General features: G+C 41.4%; 1 protein-coding gene across 1 annotated transcript in view; it reads left to right on the top strand.

Moving 5' to 3' along the window:
* Positions 1–24,748, top strand: part of DRD2 (dopamine receptor D2) — a 1,132,644-nt gene that overhangs the window by 667,603 nt on the left and 440,293 nt on the right. The window contains exon 4 of the mRNA XM_085647358.1: positions 13,969–14,266. Within this exon, the coding sequence (XP_085503484.1) occupies positions 13,969–14,266 (298 nt within the window). The remainder of the gene's footprint in view (positions 1–13,968; positions 14,267–24,748) is intronic.

The following is a 24,748-nucleotide window of genomic DNA, read 5'->3' as shown; positions in this document are numbered from 1 at the left end:
ATTCAATTAATGTCACAATTATGGGTGCATCGAGATGGGAGGAAGTTATGTATACACATCATTGTGAAAACATTACTCAGGTATACTTATAGTCTCAGTATGAGTTACATAAATATACCTAGTAGCCACATGTCAATGAAATCCTCAGCATCCAAAAGAGAAAGCTGACTGTTGGAACATGTAGCGCTTGTGTATGCACCCAGGAAAGGCAACAGACAAATTAGTGAAATAGCCCCTGGCATCGCACATAGTTTTCTTGTTGATGGAGTGCAAGTGGTGTCTGTTGTGGAAATGCTATTACTTGTGGTGAGGCGGTTGAAGTAGTGCATTGATGCTATCAATGGCGTGGTATGGTGACATACTGATTTCCTCACTTGATGATGAATCCCAGTGCAAGCACAGGGATTGGCTTTCCTATGAGATGCCCACCATGTTCAAAGTGGTTCTTTGGAAAGATCTAGTAGCCAGGAGTTGAACTGCATATATTGACCAGAAAAGTGAACAAAGTTATTTGTCAGTAACTTGTCTTTTCATGTGGCCAGTCTGTGTGTGATTAATTGGTAGTGTGCTGAGTTTCACTTTTTGAAGGGTGTGGTATGTCATGATTTGTGATTACGACACCCCTCACTTTGGCAGGTGTGTTGAATGAGAATGTATACTTGTGCTATATGTGTAGGCCATGCAGTCTGAATAGATTATTTTCTGTTTCTGTTTTAGGTTGCGTGCTTATGTGAGAGAGCGTTGTGACCTCGTTTTTGTTGGGTTTAGGACTCTGTGCACATTATCACTGTTAACCAGTGCTTAAGTGCTTGTGCCCTCTCCTTCAAACATGATAACATTGGCTTATCGCCAATTGGCATTTTTAATTTATGTATAAGTCCCTAGTAAAGTGCTCTGCATATGCCAATGGCCTGTAAATCAAATGATAACAGAGGGCCTGCAGAGCTAATTGTACCACCCACTAAAGTAGCCCTTTAACCATGTCTCAGACCTGCCATTGCAGAGCCTGTGTGCGCAATTTACACTGCCATGTCGACCTGGCAAAAAAACATTTTACCAGGCCTAAACCTTCCCTTTTAAACATATAAGTCACTCTTAAGGTAGGCCCTGGACAATCCAGGGGGCAGGGTGCAGTGTGTTTAACAGGCAGGGCGTGTACTTTTAAGGTTTACATATCCTGGTAGTGAAAAACCTCCAAAGTCGTTTTTCACTACTGCAAGTCCTATTTCTCCAATAGGATAAGATTGGCATTACCTTCTTACATTTTGTAAGTGTGATTTCCAATTGGGAAGAGATAAGGCCCCCGAGTCTTGTGTCTCTGGAATCCTGATTTAAGATCCTAACTTATGGTGAAGTCAGATTTTAAATTACAATTCAGAAAAGACACTTTTAGAAAGCTGGCTTTCTCTTACATTAGCCATTTGGTGCCTGCTGCCTGTCTCTGGTCACATGTCTGGGGTGGAGAACAGATGGGCTTTGTGCATTCACTCTAGATGGCCACATACAATGGGAGCTTAGGTGTGACTTGATGGGCCATCCTGGGAGGATGAGAGTGATGAGCTGAACCCAGCCTCACTTAAACCACAATAGGCTGTGTCCTGTCCCTACACAAAGGGCTGCATACCCCCATAGGAAGCCTGGAGCCAGGGCAAGAAAGGAGGTCCTCTGTGCACTCCAAAGACCTGTCTTTGAAGTCTCCCACACTTCAAAGGCCCTACTGGGTATAGGTACTGGACCTCTAACACCAACACTTCAGTACACTTCTGGACCTGTGAAGATTCTGCCAGGAAAAAGGACTGCTATGCTGTTGAAGGATTGCCACTCTGCTGGGCTGCTGCTTTTTTGGACTCCTGCCTTGCTGTGCTGCCCTGCTGTCTGCTGTTTCCCTGCCTGGGTGAGAAGGACTGGACCTGCATCACTTGAACCCAGAGTGACTGCAAGTGATAGCTGGCTAACCTCCTGATCGCTAATCTTAGGGACATAACATGCTTCTAACCACCCTGCTTCTGCAACTTGACACTGCCTTCTGTGAGTCTTCCCTGCCAAGTGTTGTAAACCCAGTCCTTAACCCTTGCAAGTGGGTCTAAGGTGCAGGGGAATCTATGTATCCGCTGTCAAACCATCACATCGGCGCCGCTGCGCAGACCAGAACTGACGCATCCCTCTGTTGCACAGATCTGAACTGATGCAACCCGGTCCGGCACAACCAGATATTCCGAATAGCGCTTTTTGCTTCTAGGTGCTCATTTTACCTAAAAACCTTGAAATTCAATATCTCAGGTTCTACTTGTAGGATTTTTTCATTTTGGGCTAGTTTTGTTTATTTATGATCAAGCTCTATGTTTCTAACCAGGTGTGGACTCTTTTTTTGTGGTGTTTTCACTTTTTTTCTGTTTAAAGTGTTGCACAAACACTTTACACATTGTCTCTAAAGTTAAGCCTGACTGCGCTGTGCCAAACTACCAGAGGGTGAGCACAGGTTAATTTTGGGTGTGCTTGACCCTTATACTGACTAGGATTGTGGTTACTACTTGACCAGGGCTTTCGCTCCAGTAACTCAGGAACCCAATTTCTCAACAAGTACTGGAGTAGCTATGGGTGTAAGACGCTTTAGTGAATTGCAGGTGTGTTTTGTACCTGCATGTCTCTACCTAAGCCCTTTCTTGATTTTCCCTTTCCTCCTCCCAATTTCCAGTAGATAGTCCACATTTAAAAGCCACAATACCTTGGCGCTTCCACATTTATACCAAAAACATATATGCAAGTGTGCAGAGTTCTTTGTACTTATGGTGGAGAACTTCACACCCAAGCAGAGCCCAGACCGCAGTGCATTGAGAAAAGTTTGAAAAACCAGGATGCATACTTGGCACAAAAAGGCACTCTTTCGTCGAGCCACCAGATACCTGGCACTTCCTCAAACCTATTAGTGCCATCGCATACCTCATGGCGAGGAGGAATCGTGGAAGTAGCCAGCTGTTAGTCGAGCATCCTTCTTTCCTATTTAATGCGCAGCAGGAAACCCGAGAAGAGTAATGAAAATGTCCTGAAAATAACAAAAGATTAGAGCCACCGAAAGCGTAATTGAGGCTTAAATAATTTGTTCTGCACACGTCAGCACTGAATTTACGGCAATTTAGGACTGTGTTCAGGTGCCTCCTGTTGGCCCGGGTGCCAATGTGTCCAGCTGCTCAAATGTTATCCATGTAATGGGGATATTTTTCTTTTAGCTGCCATACAAGGGGCGGGGGAGGGGGGTTTGAAACAATTACACAGAAACAGTTTTCTTGTTGGTTGGTGGCGCTTGCATTATCGCAGAGCAGTGCCATATTTCCAGGGGATTAGTTGGTTTGATTAGATGCACCGAATGGCTCGAAATAATTTCAAAATAAATTGTGTCAAGCCAATACATGTCAAATGCCAATTTAGGAGTGGGAGGAGAGTTGCATTAATCGTCGAATTATATAGGTTTGTTTTTGTTTTAAAAAATTACACTGACTACCTGCATCAATACTTTTTATCTGAAGGTAAGTGCAAAAGTCCTTTTAAAAGCGTGAAATAATGGTCATGATTCCCAACTCCTGATTCAGAGGATGAATATTGTCAGAATTTTTTAAATCACAATTCAGCTTATTACCGTACAAATTTGTCAGGTGGGTGAAAATTATGCTGCCATAAGCTCAGAAATGGTTGCGAATATATATTTCACAATAACTGAATTATGTGTGATGAAGGGAGCAAAAAAACTGAATTTTATGAGTATTCACAAATGCACATGTACGCTGAGCTCCTGAAAGTGTTGAGGTAGATTTGCATTTAGTGTCTGATACATATAAAATGATAACATTTTGGAGGGTGTAGGGGAGGGGTGAAACTGTTTTCATTCTGCATAAAAAAAGTTGGAGAAGAATGTATTTATATGCAGAGCGTCACACCTCCAGATTGTTTCTCAACAAGCTATTGGCGAAACAACGTTAGGAGGAACAGGAGTAGGTGTGATGTTCATAAATATCTAACCCATCTCCAAGAGTATTTATACAAAAATCATGGGGCATATTTATAATGACTGACGCATCCCTGCATATCAGCAGGGATGCGCCAGTTATTTTGCGCCCCAGCTCCGCCACCATGGATGCGCCGCATTTATAATGCGGCGCACCATGGGGCAAAAACGGCACAGATGCGTCACGCATCTGTGCCGTAAAAGTGGCGCATTGCTGGAGTTGCGTCGCAAGCGCGACGCAGCTCCAGCAATGCTCTGGGGGGCCCTATCTGCACAATGCTGCGTCGATCCTTACGCCTGCTTCAAGCAGGCGCAGGGTTTTGACGCAGCATGGGCTCAAAGGTGACTGAGTGAAATCTTGTAGATTTCACTCAGCCACTTTTTGGAGGCGTTCCTGCGCCGGAACACCCCACCTGCCCTGGAACACCTACATGTGGCGCAGGGCTTTACAACGTGACGCATCTCCCAGATGCGTCACGTTGTAAATACCCCGCACCATGGCGCAGGATTTGCGCCGCTGCTGCGTCACAAAAGTGACGCAACGACGGCGTAAATGAGGCGCAAGTCAAACATAAATCTGCCCCCATAGGTCCAAGTCTGCAAGTCACAGCATCAAAATGTTTTGTAATTTTGTCATTCAATGCACAAAAAACTAACAGAAGCACATTACCACTAGCAGTATAGTAAAATGGTAGCAGAACCAACACGTATCCAGCACAAACATGACATTCAGGAGCAATGTACTACTGCATAGAAGAGGGTTGGCTCAACATTGAGAGGGAGCCTTGAGGCAAACTGTATTTTGCTCTGTATGTATAAGGGAGAAACCTTACATAGCAAACACTTAGGTTCATTGATAAAAATTAATAAACTTTTGAGGCTAGCCATTTAGTAATATGTAAGCAACTGTGAATTCAAGACAGTTTAAAATTAGAAGACCTTCGTAGTGTTCCCAGTAGTATTTACACTAACTTAACTTAAATGTCCGAATAAAATTATAGAAGATTTTTGTGGGAAGACAAAACTAGTAACTAAAAGTGTATTGCACAAATTTACAAAATGTTGCAAGTATAACTAAATTAAATGATTATCAATAACCATCTTCAGGGCCCCTATTCTCTGTTTTTAGTTTTGCTACCTTTACTATCAGACAGACTGACATCAAATATAATTAGAAGCTTGCATTGTGAGTGAACTCTTGTATCTAGAATGGATGTTTAGGAGAAGCATGTACCGCAGGAGTGTTCACAGATCTAGCATAAACATGGGGATTCACAAAAAGATGCTTTTGATTACATTTTTATGTTTATGCGCCTCTTTTTCATGTTTTGCCCTTGACCTCAAAACAGCACCTTGGACTGGTACTTTAAAACCATAGCTGGCATCAAGTCTTCAATTGTCCTTGGACATTGGTAGGAAAGGGTTAAAACACAATATTGTTACCATTGGTTTCATGTACTTGGCAGTGAATGAGATATTTTCCTGTGCACCTTCTAATTAAATGCAATATTCATAGGTGTTCGTACATATTTCATCGCCATCTTACCACATCAACATATCTATGGTGAATTTACCTAAGTAACATCAGTAATCCCAGCCTGGGTCAATGTGTGTTTCTATTGATGCATGTTTGTGGTCTTATAAAGCATGTGTAGTTCTTTCTCTTGGTTTTGGGTTGGCAGCTTGAGAAGGTGGGCAGTGACAATGGCTCTGTGTATTGAGGCAGGCGTGCTTTGAAGCATCAGGTGCCGGGGTTTATAGGAGCGGAGTGGTGAGTCAATCTACTAGACCAAGCTGCAATTTACAAGCCAAGAACATTGTGACTGTGCAATTTCAAGTGACAGCAATGAGCCACATCAGAAGGTTGAGAGTTCTCCAAAAATGTATTGGCTAGACCCCATTTATGTTGGCCACCACCGAGTCCAGCTGCTGCCAACACCAATTATTATACCAGTTTGTTCACATAATATATTTGGGGTGGGCGAGGACTGCCTTAACTGTGACAATATCAGATTGCTTCCAGTCTCCATGCCACGGATTGCTTTGATATCTGTTTCCTTTCATGTAGACCGGTATCTTGTCTCTTTCAGTCTGATCTCCTGTTCTCATTTCTTCCTTACCATACTGAACCAATTGATCACACTCCTATCTGTAGCGCTCGCACAATGACTATGCCTAGCTCTTGGACGCTGAATGCTGTAGGCCGTAGCACCTGGACAGTGATTAGATTTGTTGGACTCTTTCCTTTTTTTTCTAGGTTTTGCATAGCGACAACTCAGCCCAAAGGTATGATAGCGCTTTACATAAATACCAAATGACATTACACATGGTCGATTTCGTTTTCTCTTTTAGGCATTGGGAGAATAAGTGATTTCCCCAGAACGACAGAAAGTTGAGCCGGGACTTAAACCACCAGACCAAATCTTTTCCCAAAACCATCACCTTCCCTGTGATAGCTATGCTGCGCACAGTGTCCAAGCTGAACATGGAAGGTTCAAATCTTATTGAGATAGCCTGCCTTAATTATAAAGCACCCTACCAAAACGTCTACTTCTTAAACACCAAAGAAGCAGACCGTGATGGCCACGGATCACAGGGCCCAAGGCATTGCTGAAGATGAAATTCTGCTATTTCTTAATTGGAAACAGCTTGTACCATCCTCCTGTGGAGAGTATTTTCTTCCAAAAGTGAAACTAATCATCTTTTGACAGGATTTTTATCTTCCATAGTATGGAAAATATTTCAATGGACATCTGTTCAGTCAAAACTGTTTTAGGCAGACACTGTCAAACTGTTTCTGTGTGTTAAATCTATGGTATTGACAATGCGGTGCATTCCACATTTTTTATTGCACCTATGCCAGGAGTCTGATCTCCTTACATTGCCCGAATACTTGAAACACATCTGTTCAGTCTTCACGTAGGGTGCAAATCTTGAAATTCTGTTGATAATATATTATTTCTATTCTGAATGATCTGTGCCTTTTCCCAGATTTTTTAAAAGTGTCTTAAAACAAGTGTGATAAAGTGTGTACTATGCAAAAAGGGGATTATCTGCAAAAAAATGGATAACTTGAAAAGTGGTGGCAAATGTACAACCACAACCTGAAAATGTGTCTATATTGCCCTTAACTGTCTAATTACAGATCCATTGCACCTATGCCTACGTGAGTTAGGGGGTAAAGAATATAGGACTCCCGTATTTTTAAAAGGGGGCTTCATTTTTAGGTTTAGACTTTGTTTTAATTGACACAACAGCAGAATCTGTAAACAGAGGATAAACAATAAGCATTGCTTTTACATGGCATCACAGCAACACTCATTTGCTTCAGGTATGCTATATCGGGTAATGTGCCCAAGAGAGGGCAGTCGGATGGGAGGAGAAGAGATTGGGGAAAGCAGTAATGAGGTTCGTATACAACACTGGATTCTCACACGTCTCAACTGTAGCTCTATTTTTGCCTCCCTCAGCCTTTCAATAGTGAACAGAATCAGAATGGACCCTGAATTGCATTATCACCATGGAAGGGCATCACATAGTAATCAAACCGCTTAGTCAAAACAATCAGCCCAATTCCTCTTTAAGTGAGGAAATTGATCGCAAGACCCCTTCTGGTTTGAAAATAATTCTGATCATTCCCCATCTCTTACCCAGAGCCTGTGCAGGAAACATTCAGGTACTTTTGACATCTCAGGATGAATAGACCGTGATCAAGGAAAACATGCACCCAGGAGCCATTCCCTAGCAGAGACCATTTTTTACAGCAATGTGAGTCACAGGCTTCCTTTACCTTCATTTGGCCAGCTCAGCAACCACTGTCCTCAAACACCATTTATTGGACATAACCTTAGTAGACAGAGATAAAGCTCTCAGTACAACTGCTGCATCTGTATGAGTACCGTAGATGACCTAATTTCCACACAAATCTTGATCCTCCAGTTTTTAAGTCCCTACCAGCTGCTAGAGAGGGCAGCCACAGTGTGTGGAGCTTCATAGATTTAGCTTGGTTTTCCAACAGCCCAACCTTTGACTGAAGATTAGCAATGGAGGCTAATGCTAAAGAATGAAATCATTGGTACCACCACGTAGGCTTAGTGTGTTCCTGGACTTTCTTACTCTACAGCAGTTATTCTGTGATTAAGTGTCCAAACATCCTTCTCCTTGGTAATTATACTGCTCTTAAAGTGTTGATAGTTTGGATTCAATCCGGTTTGTGACCCTCTGCTGACACCCATGGTCCCTGGGTGAGTCCAAGTCCAGAAATCCCAGTAGTCTAAGAATCCCCAGAAATCTACAAATGCCTATCTAGGCAACTCTTTGAGATATGGGGTTTGCTGAAGAAAAGCCATCATTACTTTTGGCTTTTTCAAGCTTACTGTTCTTGGGGTGCGTAATCACCTGCAGCAACCCCTTGATGAAGTAAGGGATGATCCTTCCTGCTGTGGTGAGTAGACCCCACCAATCTTGAGCCTGACTCATCCATTGTCTCAGTCCTTGCAGCCTCACTCTCTTGCATGTTTCAATGCTATCACACTGGGCTCTCATTCAATGCAGAGAACTTGAGTGCACCCAACACCCTATGGAGTTCTTCAGAGTGCACCAACACTAACGAGCAAGAGAAGTTCTTCTAGTCTTAGAGGGTGCCGCCATCTTTCCTTCACCGGCGTCTCTAAGTGCTATGCAATTTGTTGGGGAAGCTAGATCCTGCCACTACCCATAAGCAGTGTCCGCTGATGGACTGCAGTACTATTCAACTTTTCACTAGGCGGACACATCTGCATGAATGGAATGCCACAGGAGCTCCATAGAAAGTAGCCATTTTGAAGCTTGATAAGCTTGACGAACCAGCAGTTACAGAATGACACTGTGGGACAGATTCATACAAGGGTTTGCATCACCTATGCACTACGCAAAGGGGATGCAGGGTGATGTAAAACCTAGAATGACATTTACTAAACTACGCAAGGCCACCTTGCATGTTCCCTTTGTGCTTTGTAAATCTGGACTAACTCGAAGCAGCAGAAGTCGGCAGGACAAGTCTCAAAACATTCACCCATGTATTTTGGTACATTGACAGATTTGTAACAAACAAAAGGAAAACTGTAGCTCTAGCAAATATTTGAGCAAAGTCAACAGTAGTTAAGAAATAGCCCTTGTTTGTCAGTGGAGTCCTTTAAAGAGGATGGAATCCCATCACCCACCGAGGTGGCATGCTTCATCATCTGGGACCATCTCTAGGTTGCAAAACCGAGTGCAACCAAGGGCTACAACCTTCTCATAAGGAGACGGGAGCTCAGGGATGTTTAGAATAGTTTCTGATTTGATCAACTAAGATTCTGTAGAAGTAAAGCAATGAAAATCTTATTGGTGATGGTTGCAGTGCGTGTTGTGAACAAAGTGAAACGTGATTTAAAATGTACTACCAAGATCAAAAACAATTTTAATACAAATTGACCTGGTGTCAAATGTAAAAATCAGTGCTTATGCAACTTGAACCACATAACTACATTAGTCCGAAAAGGAGATGGTCTACATGTTTCAGCCTGTCGATCAGCATGTGATCACGGCTTTCATCAGGACTTAGATAGTATATCGCTACTGCAAACATGTGTGTGAAAAAAACAAGTAAAGTCGGAATATATGTGGTTGGATACGACACAACCTACATTAACCTGTGATTCCAAATTTGTGGTCAGATGTCACAGGAATATTGGATGACAACCTGTAGGGAAAAAAAAGGAGATAATATAAGTGTACTCCTGACAAACAAGCATTCTGTACAGAACCAAACTATATCAAAAACTATTACAATGCTCAAGGGTGACACTATTCTTGTCTCACCAGATACCAAAATGTGTATCGTATACCAAATAGTGTATACCATAGTGTGTTATAGATATCTTAATGTGGTTACCCGTCAAAATGTGGGTGCCCTCCTCACCTCACCTGGCGTCAGCTCAGGACGTGAGGCACTGCTCTGTATGTGAGGTAAAAAGATAGAAACCACTTTCATAGATCTTATTTCTGTGAATGTTGCCACCTCAAATTTTTTTGTCAATACAAATGCAAATACATGGCCAAACTAAAAACACTTTCTCGTAATGGCTTGATCACAAAGTGGTGACGTATTATTGATGTCCTAAAATTGCTGTTATTAGATGTATCAGTCTCAAATTAATAGTGTAATATTGGTGAGAACTAATTCATCACGGGTTCTAACTTAGCAAAAAGATCTTACAGTTTATCACAAAACGTTCTGTGAAACAGCAGACCCGGAAAATGGCTTTCATAGCATTCAACTGAGCCGCAACTCACATATTGATGTATGACGAGTATTAATGCAAAAACGGGCTAAAAATGCTGGGCTATATCGCTCATGTCTTATAATCTAACACAGAGATACAATGACTTCATTGATATATTTCATGTACCCACTGACTCAAAAATAGCTTCTAGCTGGTACACTACATACATAGAGATGTAATGAGTCATAGTTCCGAAATGAGCTGGTCACGCTCTACTGTATTGTTACAATAGACCAAGCAAAGTTCACACGCGCATGTACTCACCTATCCGGTGGTACCCCGGGCCGGACATGAGCTGGAGCAGGAGGTAACCGACGGATGGTGAGGAGCGCGATTGAATAGGGCTGCTTTGTAATCTCATACTGGTGTGATTATTTCCGGCAGCGGACTGTTTGCACGTCACTCGCAGACTCACTTTGTATGGAAGGATCCTGGGTTATGTAGTTTAACACCACTTTAATCTCATAGCTGTGCGTGTGATCTCTGCGCGCTCCGTTTTTACGTTGCTCAGAGTCATTTAACAAGGGAAAATGATGGATAATGTAGTTCATCATGACCAAAATGCAAGAGGGGGGACAAGGAGCTGTTAGAAATAGGTCCTGTACCGATGCTCCTAAAGGTAATGCATATACACTGTATTTGGTATCAGTTCCTAGAAGGGAAAGAGGAGAGCGTTCAACAACCTGGTCAGTTGTAAGTAGCGTCAGGTGTCTCCTGAATTAGGTGTGAGTGTGCAAAGAAAGGGAGAGATACTCCTGTGTGAATTGTTGTGCCCTCACACACCCTTGCGAGTGTACAGCATCATCATTGGGCACTGCTCCACGTGGGGGTGGCGCTGCAGTCCCTCACGGGCCCTACTCGAGGAATCTATAACGGAGATCTTTTAGGAGTTGCCGCATTTGTGCATGTGGGTGTGTGGGCCAAGTGGTGATAGTGAGTGAAGATAAAATAATCCAGTAGGTACCCTGGTTAGTTTATTAGGGGATCCTCTGGATTAGGCTAAAAACGTCACGGGACGGAGATGCAAATTATGCAGAATGAGAGGGGAAAAAAGCAAATCAATCCCGCTGCTCTCAACCCGTGTAGTAGTGTCACTAAAGTGTTAGAAGTGGGAAAGGGTCGACATGTTTCGCACTGTAAGTGGGTCCCTAATGGACACCTGAGCGCTTCATCAGGACCAGTGAAATAAAAGAGAAAGGTGGGAATCAGGGAAAGAAACACCCTATATTCCTACCATGCCTTTGTTAAGGTTAAGTAAACAGGTACTGTTATAGAGACACGTTGTTATTCGTGTGCCGGCAGTCTTGGAGGACGGGTAGGTCTCCGAAACATGGAAGAAGGGCAAAAACTGCCTCTCTCCACCCGATAGTTATGGCTGAAGCAGCCCCACTCTAATCCGGGGAGGGCTGAGAACAGGGCACACAAATAACCTGCATTCCCCCCCCCCCCCCAACTTTCCTTTAGCACGCTGGTGGGGCCCCTGCTCATCTTGATCCATTATGAGGGAATACACTTTATGAAAAGCAAAGCCCACAGGGCATTATAGGGTGCTGCCTCCAGGGAGCGATGAATGCCTGATCAGCGGTTTCAGCCAGGGCTCCTATTGTGGTGCAGGGCTTTGCACACTGCAACTTCTTTATCTTTTGTTTCATTGTTGTGTTGGGAGTGCCTGGTACCTCCAAGTGCAACCCGACATGCATTCTTGTGGGGTCAGCGGGGAGAGTACACATCTGGGCTGCCCAGCCAGCTCAGGATTGTTGTCTGGGGCCTCATGTTGTGCGTCCAGTCTTACTTCAGGCTTTTTCTTTTTCTGTATTGCCCAGGATTATTCCCTCTTGGTGGTCTTAGGGGGAGCCCTAGCTGGCTCCCCAGATGCCGTCCTGCACAGTCGCAGGAACCAGCAGCTGTGTTCTCCCCGCCCACTCTGTGTGGGCAGGTTGCTTGTTTAGTGGTGGCTGCCCCAGTCCACCTGACATGGAGATCAGGGGTGAGCCCACCGACACTGGGGCACAATGGTGCTCCTCCTCTCCTTATTTTGCTTTGTGGGCCAGGGATAGGATACCAGACCACTCTCCTTAAGTAGGCCAGTCCTTTATCATCTTTGGATCCCAGGGATAGGGTCACAGGCCCCACTTGTGCAGATGCTAACCTAGGAGATGGTGTCCTCGGGACTTGCAAGACTCTGGGATGGCGGATGCATGCATGTCCACTATTGGTTTATAAAATATTAATGGAACTAGCACAGACCTCCAGGCCCTTCCCCACCCTGGGGTCATTTTAGAAACTTGTGGTGGAGCCCTGTACACTCTGCTGCATACTGGGGTTCAAAGCTCAAATCCTTTCCAGTCCGATATCTCGGTCCCCATTGGGTTGATTTGCTCGATTCTGGCCTCATTTCACTCCTGGTGGTAAGACACATTGAGTTTTTTCAACAGGCTTCCTGACCTCCAAAGTGGCACACTTGCAAACAAGCTGCCTCCGTGTGCCTGGAATCTGTTCATGAGCTGGAAAAATATGACAATTCAGAATGGCCCAGCAGGTGTACATATAGATTTTTGGGACCTGCATATTCAAACTTGGCATACATATTTCACCCAGTTGGTACCTCACAGGACTTTATAAGCCGAAGGGAAGCTACACTGCTTTTTAAGGCAGATTTCCCCCTATGTGTATAATCCAGTGACACTGCAGATAAACCGGTAAACCCTACTGACCTTACCTATGAGTGCCCAATAATATTCGTTGGCCTCCAAGGCCAACATCTAACCTTATAGAATCCTCTCTGCACCAGGATATCTGTGCAGTTACAGGGCTGTGCACAACAGCAGGCTCATATGTGCAGCCTGCACATGCATGTGTAAATGTATTCATGTGTAGCCATCTAAGGGCCCCTTACCCTAGCTCAACAGCTTCATCTTAAAAGGTGGACACCGGTGATAAACACGTGAAACTTTCTAGAAACTAGAGTTTTCTAAATTTCACAAAAATATGAATGAACAGGAATTTTCGTTGATATTCTATTCTTGTTAGATTATTCTCACAACAAAGGCAAATCTTGCTGAAATGTATTTGTGTGAAGTCTGCAATTTAGGATTTTTTCTCACAAATCTGAAAGTTTTATAATTTCGCAGAGATTTGAAAAAACATAATGACTTGTGAGGATGGGAAATTTTAAAACTTTTCTCCTTATTTTTTCCGCATAGTTGAGGTATGGTATTGCTATGGTATTGATTATCCAGTTAATTTTCTTCATGCACTTTGCAGCTTTGCATGGCTGCACTGTGGAAGATTCATCCAACATATCCTATCTTAAGTGCCAACTTTGCTCATATTCCTTCTAATTATTCCGCTGAACTTTAAAAAGTATTCATCTTGTATTGTTGTTGATCAGTTATTTCACTGATATGTCATGGATATTCCCGTTCCTCACAGTCCATTTTAGAATCTTCATGGATCTGATGTGCGTGATGTTCACAATCTTACTCTAATAAGTGTGTGCAAAACCTTCTACATTGTGAAACTGTATGAAAAATGTCACAATATTTGGGAGGGAGAATGCAATTAGGATTAAAAAAAATTATGCATGTCTTTGATAACTGAAAAGCTGGCATGTGTAACAACGCAAAGTGATTTATGGAGTGTCTATTTATTTTTTTGTGACAGAGCTGGACTGGAAAGTGACCCTCTCACCTTCATGGATTCCTTGAACCTGTCTTTGTACAATGACGACATTAACAACAGGACTAATGGATCCGACATTGGTGAAAAGCTTATCTACAACTACTACGCCATGCTCCTTACCCTTCTCATCTTCGTCATTGTCTTCGGAAATGTTCTGGTGTGCATAGCTGTCTCACGAGAAAAAGCGCTTCAGACCACCACCAACTACTTGATAGTTAGCCTGGCAGTGGCCGATCTTCTGGTGGCCACACTAGTCATGCCGTGGGTGGTCTATCTTGAGGTAGGCAGAACTTCTCAACTTTTTATGAGTATAATGTGAGACTGCAAACACAGGGACCATTTTACAATAATTGTTTAGAACAGATTTCCAAATGTCTACACTTAGCAGATGTCTAATGACTTTTACTGAATTCATGGAACTTTATGTTATTTGAATTTTAGCAGTTTCTGCTAATTTTATATGTGTATTATCCTAGTTGCAGAATAATTGCATTTACAGAGTTATGTAAGTGATATTTGAATCATACCTTGATTTATCATTTATGTTCATGTATTTTAATAAGCGGCTTAATTAATACACATATTAGTGACATATCTGCAAGTAACTTTCTACCAACCCTGCCTTTGTGAATTGTGACTGAAAGTTGCATGGAGATTATTTCTTGCTCTGTGTGTGGATTGAAGAGAATTGTGGGAACTAGCTCACCAGACACGTATTACCCTGTGCCTTGAACAGCGTTGTGCAAAGTTTTTCTCTGCATATTTAAGTTTTTTTTAATTTAGCAAATTTAATGAAACTCACAAACGTTGCAGTTTAAAAATAAATGGTTTCAGGTAAAATAAACCTATTTTTGTTGTGAATTTTCTAGAAACGAGGCCCCTAAATTGGGTAAGAGCACTGTAAACGTGAGGCAAACGTTATAGTAAGTTTAACCATGATGGGTTGTGGTTCAGTTAAATGGGACAAATAATTGTTAGGTACACAGTGACAATTTTGTGCTTAATAAATAAAATGGAATAGTTGAATAAAATGGAAAATAGTAATATTTTCCTACAAGGTCAATTAAATGTATATAAATTGAAGACCATCAGTTTAAAAATAAAGGCAAAAAAGAAAGATTTGCCGATTTAAAAGTTTCCTAATTTCGATTAATCACAAACGGCCCAATTCACAAAAGTGAACTTAGACCTGAAGTCTAAGCTTACCTTAGACTTCAGGACTAAGTTTACCTTTGTGAATTGGGACCAAAGAGTCCATATACCCAGGTGGAGATTATTCCTGTGTATAAACACTTGCGGAGATGTTGGGAAGGAAGGAGACATTTATCATAAACTATATCAATTGGTAGTATCCAGGGCATTCAACCCTAAGGTTGAAGCAAAGGTGCAGTTACATGGTAACAGCTCAGGGTAGTGTGGACCACTCTTATCCGCATCCACTGAACTACGGCATGGTGGAGCCTTAAAGAGTTAAATAAGGTATGGCCAACCTTCAGAGTATAGGGTACACAATTAGCAGTACTTTGACAAATCAATGTCAGTTTTCAATGATCTGCCAAAAATTCAGGTTCAGGATGCTACTAAATGTGCCACAGCAACATCAGCGAGTGCAGCCAATCACATGAGGGCACTGCTTATAAAGCAAACACAAGGAGGTGATGGACGGAGCGCCAAAACTTTCCAGACACTCACTCCCAGTCACAGATCTGGGTTGAATCCATCATCATTCAGCACCGCTTGTGCCCCACAGCATCGTTAATAATATCAGATTGTGCCAGATATTTTTAGGGTGCTGTTACAGGTGTAAAGGTGACAATCAATATTTCAGATGACTGCCTGGGCGCTCATTAGACTTGGGTGCTGTCTAAGTCAGTGTACCCAAATTCCCTAAAATTCACTGTGGAATATGTAAGCCTTTTATTCATGCTACGGGGTTCCGGATTCCCTTATTTGCATGCTCCATAAAAGGAGTTTCAAAGAACACCTTGGGAGGCCCTGTTTAGCTTGTTGTTAGAAGTGTGAGCTAGTGGCGGCTTCTCAATTGCGTGCTGCGGGGTGGTAGGGCGGGGCGGTGGAGGGGCGGGGTGGGGGGTTAGTATCCTCTTGCATACGGCCGAATGGAGTTAGGTAAATAAATAAATAAAACGAATTACATTGCGCTCGCTTGCAAATGGCGATGCAGGGCGCACGATGTAATTCGGTTTATCTATATATTTATTTACTTAACTCCATTGGGCCGTATGCCAGAGTTTACTACTCCCCCTCCCCCGCCTCGCCCTACCACCCCGCAGCACTCCCTCGAGGAGCCACCACTGGTGTGAGCACAGGTCTACTCTTTGGAAGGAAGTAGGCATCGGATGGAAATCATCCAATTTTACATGACAAGGAAAGTATTATGAAAAACCTGAGAAATTCAAAACGCCACAATATAAATGCACGGAAAAGTAAACATGTATTAATCTGCGCTATGTAACCACAACTGCCAGAAATGCTTACAATAATTTACTAGTTATAGGATAGGGATCAACATTTACAAACCGGTGGAGGTTTTAAAGAACACATGCATTTTAATAGAAATGATACTAAGACATTCCTTACACTAAGAGATAGTTTTACGACATGTGTTGACTTGAACACAATGAGGAAGACTAGAAAGGGTGAGCAGTGTAAGATGAGATTGCTAATATTGTTGAAAAAGCAACATAAACACTTTAAACTAAAGGTAGAAAAATCTATATTTTTCAGTTGTTGCTCTGATTCTACTGCTTTTTGTGTACTTTTTTTTCCTACCAATAACGATCTCTGGTAGTGAGAGACTGCATGGGGACATTAAGTGTGAGTCATTCCTTGAAAAAGATAGTCATTTCTGTATGCTATTTGACATATTGCGGCCATAATTACACATGAACTGGGCAAGTGGTGAAAAAGTCAAGCAGTCCATGTGGTCCACAGCTAGGCATTTATCATCTACCTTTAGGGCAAAAAAAGGGTAAACGGCGTTTACTTAGCATGCGTTACTTCGCATGCCATTACTACGCGGACGTTAGTACGCACGCGTTTTTAGTTCGCATACCTTTCCTACGAAAGTCAGAACAGCGACTTGCGTTAGGGGGGGGAAGGTGTTGGATTTAAAATCCAACACCTTCCCTAGTGTCCGCATAGACTGGAGTTGGGATAGTAAATTATACTATTCCAACATCCAGCACCCCCTACTGCAATTCGTTGTTCCGAATTGCGTAGGAAAGGTATGCGAACTAAAAACGCGGTCGTACTAACGACCGCGTAGTAATGGCATGCGTACTAAACGCATGCGAAGTAACGTCATATATTCCAAAAAAAGGCACATGGACGGACAAACAACACTGACACATCTATGGGCAAGCCCTCCGTGCTGACATGCCAAGTGAGCCCAATTTTGGCATTCAATTACAAAATGGAACATACGGCAAGTCAGTTGTGAATATGCCTTGTGGCAGTGAGAGTCAGTTGCACAATGTTCACATTTAAAACATGTACTCTTGACTACTTGCATGTTTGCAAGGATAACAAGGGTTGAATTACATTTTATCATATGAGGCTACTTTTTGCTTCACACGTTACTGGAGCCTGCAGCATATAAAAGTCTACCTTTTCGAGCTTTAGCTTAGAAGACCATAGAAACAGCATTCTTGCATCACTGGGCTATTTGGAAAAACAATAAAACAATGGTATATATGGATTTTTATAGTTTTTGTAAAAAAAGAACATGCTGTTATATTCCCTCCAGCCCTACCCAGAACAGTAAGCTAACTTGAACTCTACCCACCTTCTTTGTGATAGCTACAATTCAACACAGGTCACTGATAAAGGGAGTTCCCTTCAAAACAGTATGTTTATAGTGACTTGACAACTTGTCCATGCGATAATATATCAGTCCAGTCTGACCTCCATCGATTCTTCTTTTGTCATTTTTTATAAGGAGCAGAGAGCCAGATATATTAAACCTCTTTTAATGCGGCACGATTTTAAGCAGTTGCTCTGTTCTACCCGAAGAAGCTTCATAACCCTTTTGTATGTTTCTGTGTAGCCTCATTCCTTTGGGCTTGTAAGTGTAGGAGACATTTACTAGAATTGGAGAGCTATGCTAATTCTTAGCCTTAAACTCATTTGTCTTCCTGAACATACTATGTAATCTCCTCGCAACAGTCTCGAAGAGAAAAAGGATCTCCTTAACACATGTAATATTCTTAAAGGGCTTTTATAACTTACAAAGGTTGTCCCTTTTTATCTAATTATGTCTGTTTTTAAACCTATGTATTTATGTGGTAACCAGGAACCAGCAGTCCAGCATCTACTCTTTTATTACGTTCACTGCACAAATAATAGACATTGAATTGCGTAATTTGCACAGCCCAATTCTACATCCCCATCTTTTTGGTGTTTGAGCTTGTACATTGTTTTTCGCCATTTTATTTGTTAGTTTTTAATAACTCATATACATTGAACTGTATTGCACTGAGAAGGATGACAATATATCATTTTTTAATATGTACACTTTGATGATCTATGTTTTTAAATTAGATCAAATAAAGTTATGGAAACGGAACGAGTGTCACCCAAATTTTTAATATGAGTTTTTTCGATTTGTATTTTGGAACATTCGACTATGGGCAGGGTGACACTTATCAGACACCACTCCACAAAATGATGAATCTAGACTTATGTTTTTTCAACTACATGTCAAAGGAAAGTAATCCTATTAGGTCCCTTTTAGGTCAGCGGACAACACAGATAACCAGGGACCTCACTCCATAAAACTAGAGCAAGGGTAGCTAGATGCGGTGTGTTTCACTTTGATCATGAAGGGGCTGGTGTGGATGAACTCTGGGTGGAACTAGGATAAAAGGAGGAAACTATTTAGGCAGTAGTCCATTTCTCCATTTTGGAAAAAGGGGTGAAATGACCTGGTGGGTTTATTTCCCCTTATGTTAGAGGAAATTCTGAGAAAGATTGGCAGGGATTATGCAGTAATTTTATTTTTATGTGGTTAGAGAAACCAGGCAATTGTCACTGTGTTAACCATATAGAGCCCCCCTCTTACTACTCTCACATTAGAGTGGATCTGGCATCATGGAAGTAGGAAAAGAAACCACCTTTGTAGGACTAATTTGTGCCTGGCAAAGATCTGAGAGCTGTCCTTGCCTTCCCTCCAAAGGCCACAGTCACGACCATGGAAGCTGGTCTCTTAATAATCCCAAAAAGGGAAAGGGGTCCAGGATTTACATCATGCCCAATGCTGTGTGCTATAATGTGCATTTCGCTTTATGTTTGTGTCCTGCCAATGTTTGTCTTATTTAGGAATGCACAGGGAGCATTATACATTTAGAGCACTATTTTCTTCAGGAAGTTCTATATCTGTAGCCCCTGGACTGCAGAAACTATGGCAGTGTTCTGCTGTATAATCCTATATACCTTCTTGCTACCGTCCAACTGAAGTATATCCTTTATCTTAACATTTTGGCAACAAACTCAAAAGACAATCTGATCAAAGGGCAAGGTTTTAACTATCAACCCGTGAACAAAGATGTTCAGCCAGTAAGGCACCCAGCCAAGAGGTGTTACCAGAACACTTTTGGTGAAGATAAGAAAATTGAAAACACTTTTCCTTTCATCAGTATTGCCATCCAAGCAGAGTTAGTACATTACATTCATTTAGTTGCTTTAAGGCGAGAGAAGGGCTGAGGCACCGGTGCTAAATAAGTGTACAAACTGTTGTAAGGATGAGGTGCACTTGTTTGATTGCAAGCCCAGCTAGGCTGTGATCAGTAATCTATGCAGGCTTACATGACTGGTGGTTGATGCAGACATATCAGTGAAGGCAGGTCAAGCAGTCATTTAATGTTGCTCTACAAAAGCAGATCCTGCCAACACTGCCCAGCAAGCCATTTCCAGCAGATGCTCAATTAAGTTCAAGTTCAGTTGTAGGGCAGTGATGGAAAAGCATGATACCACACAGAAGAGCTGGGTGCACCCTTCGGGACAGTAGAGAAAGGTGAACAAATAGCGATGCTTAATGGAGTGCAGATGACAAGGGGCAATGGGGGGTGTTCGGATTCAGAAAGCTGCAAGTGAAGGAGCGGTCATGACAACGGAAAAGACTGCCAACACCAGTCACTTCTGAGGAGTTCAAGTGTGCATGAGGACACAGAGCAAACAGAAATGGAGTAGTGCACCAGGCATTTTATATTTTGAATAATAAAGTAGAACTTGGAGAGGGAGAGAAAGACAGGAGGAGATTTGGGTTTTAGCAAAGAAACATGTGAGGGTCCCAGAAGACCAATTAGTTGTCTCATCACTATTTTATCTTTTACTATTTTAGACTTGTGAATGGTGGTGTATACCTTGCACAATTTGTTTGATTTATTGATTATGATATCATTTTGCTTTAGTTTGTTATTGAAATTGGATGTGTTGACTAGTTATTTTAGCATATATTTCTTAATTAGTGCAATGTTTATACCTTTATAAGGTAAAGCACAACTTCTACTGTGTCTGTTAGATGTGGCTGAGCCACTGCTTCTTGGCAAGCAGTAAAAGAATGTATTTGACTCCTCTTAGTATCAGTTTTGGGTGAAAAAGTCTCCCAAATACAAACACAAGGAGTGAATATATGCAATTTGGACAACGAAGGAAGGAATACATGTGAAAGCCTTCCGGAGATTGCTGGGGAACGTACTGAGGAGAGCAAGAGACAGGCATGAAGAATCCTTCAAAGTTTTAGATAACTTATTTATGCAGTGCTAGAGAAGCATACAGTGTTTTAAAATATTTAGGGCAAAAGTGAAGGAGTAGAAAAGTAAATAGTGAGCACTCAATTAATCGCACACATGATTTTGTAGCCATTCTAGAATTGCTCATGTGCGGCCAGTTGGTGACATATACTAATGAACAGAATAGTTGGAGAAATGGATAAAATATGATTTGAATGAAAAACGTGCCAATTTGAGAAGCGATGGAACACAACGCTGTGTGCACGAAATAGATAAGTGGTGGCAGCATTGGAAAAGGAGTGAATAAGGTCTTTCTGGTACCAGAGAAGGAAGAAGGGGGAAATCAGAAGTAGAAGAATGAAGTAGGAGTTGAGAAGAGCGTTGTAAGAAATTGAGTAAGAGATTAAGTGAACATGAAATGTTTTAGATGTCTAATTTTAGGGCATTTATATCACAGTGTGGCATGCATAGCTCAAAACACTTGTTAAAATTGCAGTGATACTATGTTTGGCTGTACAGTCAATTACGTTTCAGTAGAAGATTTGAAAGATGAGGCTAAAAAAGATTCTCATAAGTGAATAGTGTGGACAATTTAGAAGTAATGAAAGTGACAAAGCATTACATCTTGCTGCTTGGAGAGAGAGAGCAGGTTGTGCTGATAGCAGAATCAGCATCTCTATATGTGGTAGTGGGTCAAAGTATGTTTTTATGGGGTTTTTAGAACACACAAGGATAAATTGGCAAAGATAATATTGATTCTGGTGGATAGGATATGAGTAAAAATGATCTAATAACGACATTGAGTTTAGGAATTATTTGTAAGGATTGGAAGACAGAAAAAAAGAAGATGGGTACCCAAGACAATCACTATTGTTTGTATGGGGTGGAAATTTAAAAAAGGCTGCATAATTATTTCCCATCCTAATGTTGAAGATCAAGTAATATTCACTTCAAGATACAGGGAAGATAAATACATCTGTATCAAATTACCAAAGGCACTAAAAGATAGAGTTGGAGTAAAAGGGGTCTTTGCACTTCAGATTGTGCTGAAGAATAGCCCAGAGCCATTAACATACAAAAATAGATAAGAACCAAAATTTATGATGGCAATATTGAAGGCGGAGTTAGAGAGATATTTTAGAACATGAGTCACAAAAGTGATGGAGTTATGTGAGTGGTTAAATCCAGTGGACATAGCGGCAAAGAGGGGAAAGGAGGGCAATGTCTTTCAAATGTGTGTGGACCTATGAGTTTTAAATAGATATATGGGTTGAGAGGCATCCACTGCTCAACATATCTGAAGCACTGGGTATTCTGGGGAAGGCAGATTCTGCTGCATAAGGAATTATCCTTAACTGAAGGTGATTGAGGAATTTGGATGCTCAACCTCATTGTGATGCCCCTTGGTGAACTTAGGCTTCTGTGTTTACCCATTAATTTAGTCTCAGTTGCTGTATATTTTCAAAGAGTGATGAATAATGTGCTGTAAAGTTATAATTATAGTTATTTTTTATTAGAATGTTTTTCTGGTTTATGGTGCTAGTATGATGGGGCATGATCAGATCTTGAGTAATGTTTTAAAGTGATTAGAGATTAGTAGTTTTTCACGATGAAGGAGAATAAAGGCTAGGTTAGTGTGAGTTCTATGCCTGACATATGCCATGTCATCTCTGAGAAAATGATTCGACAAAAATTGTATCTGGTGGAAACTGTGGTGAAGGCTATCTTAAACCAGGTGACAATAATCAAGTAAAGTCATTTCTGGGCTTCACTGATTATTTTTATAAATTTGATTAGAATTTTGTGAAACCTGTTAGCTCCTTAAACAGATCATGAGAAGGGGGGGAGGTTTGATTGGTCAGAAGTGTTCCAACATCCATACCATATTTGAAGGGCACTCTCATTGGGGTCCTGTGCAAGATTAACCTCTGATGTGAGTTTTAAGTATTTTGTGAAAGTTCTTTCATAGGTGAGGAGTGGAAATGAATTCCACTAGCTTTTGATTAAAAGGCACTTGCAGAGGCTGAATAAACGTTTTCAGTAAAAGATAGAAGGCTGCTTAGATGTTCATTGGCAATACACCACTTTTTTTTTGGGTTACTGTCTTTCATTGTTGGTCTAGATCGCAAACTGCTTGATTTATTGTTTTCCCATAAATTCCCTGCGAGGGCAACTCCAAGAATTGTGATTGAGTTGAAGGCATGAAGGAGTTTGATTTTTATGTGGGATACATTTTGCGTAGAAGGGAAAATGCTACAGAGTGCAAGTTTTGCTTACATTTAAATGCTTATCACTTTGTACATGAGGCGAATCAAGTTATGTGGTAAGAAATGTAGAAATAGAGAAATAGGTATAGAGTTGAGAACAGGCAAGAACGCTGAATGAGATTTTGAATGGGGTGGTGAGGAAAGTTATGGATGTGTGACAAGAGGGATGGAAATTCTGGCATACTATGGAAGGACTGAAAAAGAAATGTAGCAGGCTGCATAAAGGGGCAGACATTCAAGTAGAGAATAACAAAGGCTAAGTGGGTGAAGTAGTATGGTTTTGCAGGATGGATATAGTGATAGAAGGATTAGTACAATATTATTTCCCGTGTACAAGTGATGAGAAGATTAGAGTGAAATGAAAGAGTCCCCTCTCACCTGTTGATTTTCAAGCCAAGTTATAAGTTAAAAGCAACCTTGGCTAATGCCCAGTGGAGCTGTCCTATGCAGCTATAGAGGAGTCTGGCTCTGATTCATCCCTGGTCCGTCACCTACCCAGCTGGACATCGGACAGTTTTCCTCATCTTCCTGCTGTGTTTCCTACCTGCATTCCTTACCCCTGTTTTACCATTCCCCCTCTACCTTTCACTCCCCATAAGAGGTGTGTAAGCGCTAATAACTCTTATTATTGTGTACTATCATTTTTTTCTCCTATGTCTATACTTGTCAATGTAATTATGTAACCTGTAACCCGCTGATCCTCATGCAAAGTGCTCTGATACCTCCGGGTCTAGCCAGTGCTATATAAAACTTTTCAAATAAATAAATAAAGAATTAGATATGTTAGAATTTTTTGAAGCATTGTCACCCATGGACAAGTTTTACTTCGTTTTTGTGGATTCATGTTTGAAATTGGTGGTGACACGTTACGTGAGCTCTATAAATATGGATGTGGTGAAAGACCTTCTCAAAGATGAGTTCATCAGAAAAGTTGGCCATGAAATTTCATAACAGACAATGGTTTCCATGTCCAACAGAAGAGTTGAAGGGTACAGAGAGGCAGTGATTGCAAAGCAGAAAATGTGTCAGCAGTAAGCCAAAAACAAGGGGAAGTATGAATTGCAAATCTGTACCTAGCGAATTGTGTGAATCAAAGGTGATTTAGTTTGTATGAAAAAAACGAAGGCATGTGAACAAAATCCTTCGGTGTTCTTGTGGACTTTTAAGGATAAAGAGTGTGTAAAGGAATATTGTTGACAATGGAGAAGTGTGCAATATGGGAAGAGTGTGGAGGTTGAAGGAAGAATTGATTCTAGATTGATCGGTGGTCTCATAACTAATGGTATCAGAGGCACTGCAATAACAGGGACCATGTAATGCCAAGAACTCTTGTGGGACTACAAAACGGATTGATGTGTGCTTCCTGGCAGAATGTTTATCATTACTGCTATTTCTATTTTTATTTTCTTTATAGGTACACAGTAATGTTCTGTATCTGTGTGGGTGATGGTCTAAATTATAATTAGGGCTCCCGTTTTATGGTATTTATTTTTTTAACATTTCCGTCTGTATTTGTCCATATTTATTTTTTGATCATTTAATGTTTATTTATCCACATTTTATTTTGCCGCAAGCAAAAACAGAAGATGCAGCTAGTATTTTTCCACATTTATTTTCAATATGCAATGCGCGCTTGGTTGTTATAGGTTTAGATAGATTTATGTAGATGGTAAATGGGAACTGCTTTTAACAAAGATCCTTTTTTTACTTGCTGTTAATAAGTTGCAGTCCTCCTAATGTAACCCT

This window comes from Triturus cristatus, chromosome 3_2, assembly GCF_964204655.1.
Source record: "Triturus cristatus chromosome 3_2, aTriCri1.1, whole genome shotgun sequence".
In the NCBI taxonomy this organism is placed as follows: Eukaryota; Metazoa; Chordata; class Amphibia; order Caudata; family Salamandridae; genus Triturus; species Triturus cristatus.
This window is presented reverse-complemented; position numbering and strand designations above follow the sequence as displayed.